This window comes from Cicer arietinum, chromosome 7 (assembly GCF_000331145.2).
Source record: "Cicer arietinum cultivar CDC Frontier isolate Library 1 chromosome 7, Cicar.CDCFrontier_v2.0, whole genome shotgun sequence".
Classification (NCBI taxonomy): domain Eukaryota; kingdom Viridiplantae; phylum Streptophyta; class Magnoliopsida; order Fabales; family Fabaceae; genus Cicer; species Cicer arietinum.
Window position 1 is genome coordinate 47,596,067 of NC_021166.2, and position 7,508 is coordinate 47,603,574.

The 7,508-nt window shown below is 30.6% G+C and overlaps 2 protein-coding genes across 5 annotated transcripts in view; one reads left to right on the plus strand and one right to left on the minus strand.

The window, feature by feature from the left end:
* LOC101494423 (NADH dehydrogenase [ubiquinone] 1 alpha subcomplex subunit 6) overlaps positions 1–260 on the plus strand; it is a 3,811-nt gene extending 3,551 nt beyond the window's left edge. Inside the window, exon 3 of the mRNA XM_004510993.4 lies at positions 1–260. Within this exon, the coding sequence (XP_004511050.1) occupies positions 1–69 (69 nt within the window). The 3' untranslated portion in view covers positions 70–260.
* Positions 261–3,609: 3,349 nt separating this feature from the next.
* Positions 3,610–7,508, minus strand: part of LOC101494117 (transcription factor TGA2.2-like) — a 6,788-nt gene continuing 2,889 nt past the window's right edge. For all 4 annotated transcript variants that reach the window (XM_004510992.4, XM_012718805.3, XM_073363781.1 and 1 more), the window contains 5 exons: positions 6,652–6,729; positions 6,472–6,523; positions 6,028–6,299; positions 4,852–5,100; positions 3,610–4,018 (listed from right to left, as the gene is read on the minus strand). In XM_004510992.4, the coding sequence (XP_004511049.1) occupies positions 3,872–4,018; positions 4,852–5,100; positions 6,028–6,299; positions 6,472–6,523; positions 6,652–6,729 (798 nt within the window). In that variant the 3' untranslated portion in view covers positions 3,610–3,871. The remainder of the gene's footprint in view (positions 4,019–4,851; positions 5,101–6,027; positions 6,300–6,471; positions 6,524–6,651; positions 6,730–7,508) is intronic.

Consider the following 7,508-nt stretch of genomic DNA (forward strand, 5'->3'; position numbering starts at 1 on the left):
GAATTGACCTCAAAAGACCAGGGCATCTCTACTTTTCTGAAGAATTTTTACAACAGCAATTACTCTTGAAGTCTGGTCTTGAGCTGTTCTTTGTTTTCTCAAATAAAGATAAATACTGTTGGTTTCAAATCAAACTGTTACTTTCATTATTCCTGACTTAATTTGAGAAAGTGATATTTTTCTTATTGTTGTGCACATGTGCATATTGCCGAAAAAGGATAATTTATTTTGAGTAATGGCATAATATTAAGTCTTTCCAATATGCAGGTATTAGATTTTTTTTTGACACAAGAATATGCAGGTACTAGTTGTTTATTGTACATCTGTCATTTGCTTTACCATGTAGTTTTGCAGTTTAAGACCAACGTGACCTTGATTTTAGCAAGCAAGGTAGGATTTCTTTTTATATCTAAAGGCTGGAAATAGCCTAGGTCGAGCTAGGTTTTGCAAGGGTTGACTTGATCTTTCAAAAAGTTTAAGACCCAAGTCTTGTTTATGATGCCCTTTCATTGGATTTTTTTATGTCTGAGTCGAACCTTTATGGAAGCTTGGAATGACATATAAACTTATTTAAAAGTCTATTTTATATAAACATCTTTAATTAAGCAATGATACATATATTGAATAATGAGGTGATAGGTCAATAAAAGTAATTATAAAGTTCAAAATTTAATATATATATATATATATATAAAACACTCTCTCTGGTCCTTATTATCAGAAAGAAAAAAAAATTGGAAGATATTTTGGTCTTGTTTATAAGAAAAAGTTGCAACTTTTGAAAAGTATTTATTGTTTAAAAACTTTTATCTTTATTTTATGTATGTCTTTTTAATATTAGTGAATGCATTTAATGTATCACAATTTTATATGAGGGTATATTTGGAAAAATGTCTAAAATGTTACCACAATAAATAACTTCATTGGTTTTGATGATTTTTGGTTTTTCTTTTTATATTAAGGATTAGAGGGACTAATGGTAATAAAAAACAGTTATTCATATTTATTTTTTTAACTATGTCAGTGTAGTAGGTTTAAAAGACTTTTTTTAGTGACTTATAACTTGTTCTTTTTAGTTAAATAGACTTTTAAACAAGTTCCAGCTTTGTCTATTTTTAAATAGAATGTTTGATATGGTCTGAGTGTAATGTAAACTAAGTCATAGACTCCTACTATCGGTAGACCTAATTTATTTCAATCCGTATATCTAACCATATTCACTTTCTTAAACCCCACTCACAACTACAAAGCCACTTAGATCTATTTATCATTATCTTAGAGCCATTCATAGTTATCGACCAACTTATCTAGAAACATGGATAAATCACCCCACCTCAATTGCAACACCTAAGGCCTGCGGCCCAAGGGCCAAACAAATCAAACTAGAGCTTTACGCCAAAAAAATTCAATTTAGTTATGAATATATAATATAACATATTAGTCATAGATTTACACCAAGCTTATTTCAAAATAAAGGTTCCGTGTTTGTTTTGATTCGGATTTGAATCTTGATGCAACAAAATTTGGTATTCCTTTTTTATTTAAAAAGGCCTCATCATAATATTTATTTTAGATCTCTAAACATGTTAGACCGCCCTTGACAACACCTATAACAAAGTCTATTAGGTCTGATAGGTCGACATATATATATATATTAATATTATTATTATTTATTAATATTAGTATTTGTTATTTTAAATTTGTTAATTATAAGTTTTTTTTTTAAGGTTGTTGTATACTTGTTAGTTATAATTTTTTTTAGATTCGGTTATATATAAAGGCTTATTTTAGTCTATTTAAAAAAATATACTATTTAAATGATTTAATGTGAAATAGGCTTTCAGGTCAGGCCATAATTTTAAAAAAAGTCAGGTAAGACCGGAAAAAAAAAATCTATGATAGACCGTATACTATGCTTAGACCGAAAAAATTAATTGTAAGTTAGGCTTAGACCTTTCAAAGTCTGACTACTTATTATCACCCCTATTTGTGGTGTTTTTTTTTTACCTTTGATGAAAAATGAATGACTCAAATTCTCCCACTTTGGCCTTGTTATTGCGAGTCTTTAATTGAAAAAAAGCATTTATTTTGTAACTTTGTAGAAAAAAGCTCTTATACTTTGTGAGTATTGTTTCTACTAAAAAAAACTACAAGAATTTATAAAGAAATTTAGGTGTTGGAAACTAAAAATTGATGTATAGAAACTAATTTCAATTTATATGAAAAACTATTATTTCGAAGATTCGTAGTAACCCTAAAATTATTTTGTTTTTCTGTTGTTGACAAATTTATTCAAACCGGCTCCCACATATGACAAATAGTAATGGCAGTTTCACATATTTTATCACTACATATGCTTGGAATATTTTCATACAGAGACATGAGAGTACTTTTATACATCATAAATCCAAGAAACTTTGTTTTATCTTAATGATAAAGTAGGTATGAAAGTCCGAGGAAAAAGCTAAAAATGTAATGAGTAGTTGTGATATATGAAATGTGTATACATGTAAACATATCATTGGACATTATTAACATTATTGAATTTGCATTTATTCTAGTCAAAATTTGTGGCATCTATTTGCATTTATTATTGTTTCATAATAAAACAAATTGAGATATCTGATTCTACTAAATTATTCTTATTTAGTAGTGGTGTATTATTAATGTCACAAATACATAATAAAAAATATTGTATTGAAAATAATGTAAGTAATATTATTTAAAAAAAAGGTACAATTGAAATGATTAACTATTTTAGGACTTTTTATATACAAATGAATCAATTATTTTGAAACAGAGAGAATAATTTTATAAGTTCTTTTAATTTATATATACATGAATTCCTTTAATCATGCAACCTTAAGTTTATATATACATGAATTCCTTTAATCACGCAATTTTTCAATTCATGTAAATGGAGCTACGTGAACTCCTTTAATCATCAAGTAAATGAGGATACATATTTTAAAAATGGTGCTAAGTGAATTTGAAATTTTGAAAATTCTCAGACACTGCAAAATTAACAAAACAAGAAAAGACACAGCAATCAAAATATCACTTGATCAATGAAATGGTAATAAAAGACATTGTACTTTAATTTTTTATCAAATTTCCCCACCTTCAATAGTTTTTAAATGAATAGGTCAACAAGAGATAAACAGTGAGGTTTTTGAAGGATTAAAATAGTTTTCTTTTTTAATATGACACAAAGGGTCATTTAAGTATTATGATAATTTGAATTTTGTTCAAGGGTGTAACGGAAAAAATTAAGTGTAACTAAAAAAAATCTTTAATTTATTTCAACCGAATCACGATCGTTATTATAATTAAACAACATCAATCAATCAATTTAGTACTTTCTATGAATCACAATCCTTAGGAAAACTTTGTCAACTAAATCAGTTAAATAACATATAGTACAACCAACATAATGTGACAGAAGTAGTAAATACTTGTGTCCGTTAACTATTCTATTTGACAGGAGATTCGAGCCTTAGCTGGTGCGTATAGAAAAACATATTTAAGAGATGTCAATCTCTTAAATGGTTTTAAATTGAGATTGGTCTCAACAATTGTGTGTGGGGATACTTGATTTACCAAAAAATATAGCATATACCCCAAACTACCTTTATGTGAAAAAACATATCCATTACACCAGTTACAATGGACAATATTATTAGTAACAGATATACCATAAATGCCTGTTGTCTCCATTTCCATTCCTAGACTATGTGAACACTAGGAAACACCAATATCAGTATTAAAAATACTACAACCACAACACCAAGAACACTTGTTAAGAACAAAACTTATGGTGACCAAAGTATTGATGGTGATTTAAATGTGACAGACTAATTCACTACACTCATTAATCTCTTGGACGGGCCAGCCAGAGAGAGCTGAGAGCACGCAGCCGCGAAAAGTAATCATGTATAGCAAGGAGTGCACGAGCCGATTGACGTGTTGTCAATATTCGGTGCATTTGTTGTAGAGTCTGCTGGCGCAGATTGTCAGCCTAGTAAACACAGAAATGGAGTCCATAGTCAGATATTTTATAATAGGACTGTTTATTGTAACTAAATAATGTGACATGAAATGCTGTTTATAATAACATTTTCTAGGTTGGTTTTTTGTTTAGGGAATATGGAAGAAACATGACTAACTTAGGGTCAATTCGATTTCATGAAGTTTTATCTTTTCACTTCTAATTACAAAAATTGTCACCTTGTATTTCATTTTTTTGTACATGAATCAATGAAAACACGAAAAAAGTTATTTTAATTGTTTCATAACAAATCTTTTGAAAGTAAAATCAAACTGAAAAATAAGATGACAGTTTTGTAATTAAAAGTGAAATTATGAAATGAAAATATTTTCTCAAACCAAACGGGTCCTAAATAGAACCCAAAAGAGTTAGACCAGTTCCAAGTTCCAACAGGTTCAACAACAAAATATTCCAACCCCTTTTACCCCAATAAATCATAGGTAATGGGGTAGTTTTAATTTGGTTGGCAAGAGAAGCTTATTATCAAGAGCAATAAAACACTAACACATACACAAATATCAGACATAACATCGACACTGAAATACAGACACTGCCACACTGGTAATAATTTGAAAAAGAAATAGAAGTGATTGAATGTAATCACATGTCAGTGTTGACATACTTTAAACACTCAGAGACACGTGTTCAACCTAAAGTGTTACTACTTAGGTCAAGGCTAAATAAATATATGAGAAAGAAAACCAAGGCTGAATTAAAAGATTCTTCAGTTATTCACCAAAAAATAAAATACCATGCCAATGTACCAAAATATTTGGACACAAGTTTGAGAAAGAAAAACCTACCTGTCGAATGAAGCCCTCAAGTGTCCCAAGCTTACCCATGGCCATAGCCATTTGACCCATGTAATTTGCCACATTCCCTGAAGAGCCAGATGAGGAAGGTGCACCAGTCGACAACGTCTCCGCGAGGGACTGTTGTAATGCTTCCATGCCTTGAGACAATGCATCTTCTGCTTGTTGGGAGGATTGTTGCAAGTTGGTAATACCCATCAATTGCTGCTCTGTGAGAGGTTCCAATTGACTTACCAGAAGCTGTAATAATGTAACAGAATTTGTGGCACTAAGCCAAGTTAAAGAAACTCTAAAATGACTCTAAACGAAAATAAAAACTCGATTCGGTTATCACAATTATGAGAGACGTGTATTTTAGAAGTTAAAGAAAAAACAAACATATGAATCAAGTGGAAGAAATTACTCTGACCTCTATCTCAAATGTCAGATTTGAAATATTTGTCTCATTATTGGTCATTTTATTTTATCAATGAAGCATTAATTACCCTTTGTCATTAACATACCCGTATTATTTATTGCATTTCAATCCACCTGATTACTTCGCTATCTAATACTCCCTTCATCCTTAAAATATAAGACCCTCTGGAGATTTTTCTGTCCTTTTTTCGTAAGACTCTTTCCAAATTTTCAACTATATTAATTATTTCTTTACCAACATACCCCTAATTATGTTACATCTTTTTCTCCAACCTGTAATAAATACTATATGAAAACATAAATGAATTCTCTCCTAGAGTATAAACATGTAAAATGATACCAATTGTCAACAAATTTAATATTACTTCATACTTATCTTAATTCTCGTGATATAGGCAATGACTCCTATATTTTTGGGTCAATGGAGTATATTAATAAGTGTACTTTAGCAAATGAATCTCATTTTATCATAGAAATTAGTACACTTCAAGAAAATGTGTGCAACATTAAAGATACTTAATATGAGACACAATGGGTAAGAACTATCAGATGAAAAGGTTACACCATTGGCTTAGAGCATTTAAAATATTAACCTTTATTACTCTAGTTTAATCACTTAGCTACCACAAACAAGACCACACCAAAGAAAATTCTTGTGTTCAATTGATTTCGAGGAACAAGACAATTAGCTGAGTATCAGCCTAAAGAGGAACGAGATCCATTAAGAAAAGGGTTGGCATAAGCTCTCACCTTGAGGAGTTCAGACGACCGAAAACCACCAAGCCACAAAAAACACCTCTCAGCAGGTGTTTTCCACATGCCAGATAACAAATGAAAAACATCAGCCTTAGCCGCAACACCTTTCAGCCTAAAAATCTCATCATAATGCGCCAATATACCATCAACAATCATGCGAAGTTCAGTATCACTTGCATGAGAATTTACAGCTGCTCTCAGCTCGTTAATTTGTCGATTCTGCTCTTCCAGCCACCTCGCGTATTCTGCATCAAATTGCATGGCCCCTGCAAAACAATTAAATGATTATTATCAATAATAAAACATACCTGAAATAAAAGTTTAATGTTATAATGTGTTACAACATAGCATAAACAAATTATACTATAATGTTTTACACATTTTTCTATGTTCAAACTATAGAATAAGTAACAATGTAACATAGTTTCTAAACGATACCATTTCCACTCAATGAATGTGTTTGTTCGCCAGAGCTTGATATGAAGACTCCCTGCAGGAAGAAATAAGAGATTGTGGTTTACAATAGAACACGACTCCAAGGAAACGTGTCATACAAAAATCAGAGAGAGAGACCAGACAATCGGCGCAATCTAATTGAAAGGATTAACCGAATCTAACCTGTTGCCTGGCGCGCTGAAGCTCTTGCTCTAGTTGAGTCAGCTTCAAACGACTACTTTCCAACTGTTGGACATACGCCTGTGTAAATGAGCTTACTGGGTCAGGTCTTGCATTTCAATGGCTAAAATGCTAAAAGCCTAAAACACATGTTTGGAGGCAAAAGCTACAAATCTCTGCCTCAAATCAGAATTCATTCCATAGACAAGAAATTATACTTGAGACATAGGATCAAGCATCTAGTACATGAAGAACTTATTAATTAATTGATGAATTCATAATTTGGTAAGAATTATGTGTTTGCTTACTACTATTTTTTTTTTTTTTTGGTTTCTGGAATTAATTAATAATACACAAGTCATAAAAGAATTGCAGCTTATGGAGATAGATTCATCACTTAAAATCTACTTCTAGATTCTAGGTCAGGTTTGTGTAACAGTGTAAGATAAAAATAATAATTTCAAAACTACATCATTAATAAATATGACTTTGGTAACCTATCATTGATTCTTATGAGGGTTCAAGAATATCATCATCAAACTGGTATTAAACAGTAAAATTTAAAAGGAACTTTAATGGAAGGATTCACATAACAAAATGTAATAATAGTATATAAATTAGTAAATCAACCAAAATATCTTCTATAAAGTTTTGTTAAACATTTTAAAAAGTATTCGAATTATTATGACATGATAATATTTATATGGGGAAACAAGAAAGAAAAGTGCTAGCAACACTCTCTTTCCAACACTGACTCTCTTATTTGGTGAAATTCATGTAAAGACCCATTTCATGTGAAACCCATGTCCAAAATGGTGGGACCTACATGAATTTCACCCAATAAGAGTGTGATGGAAAGA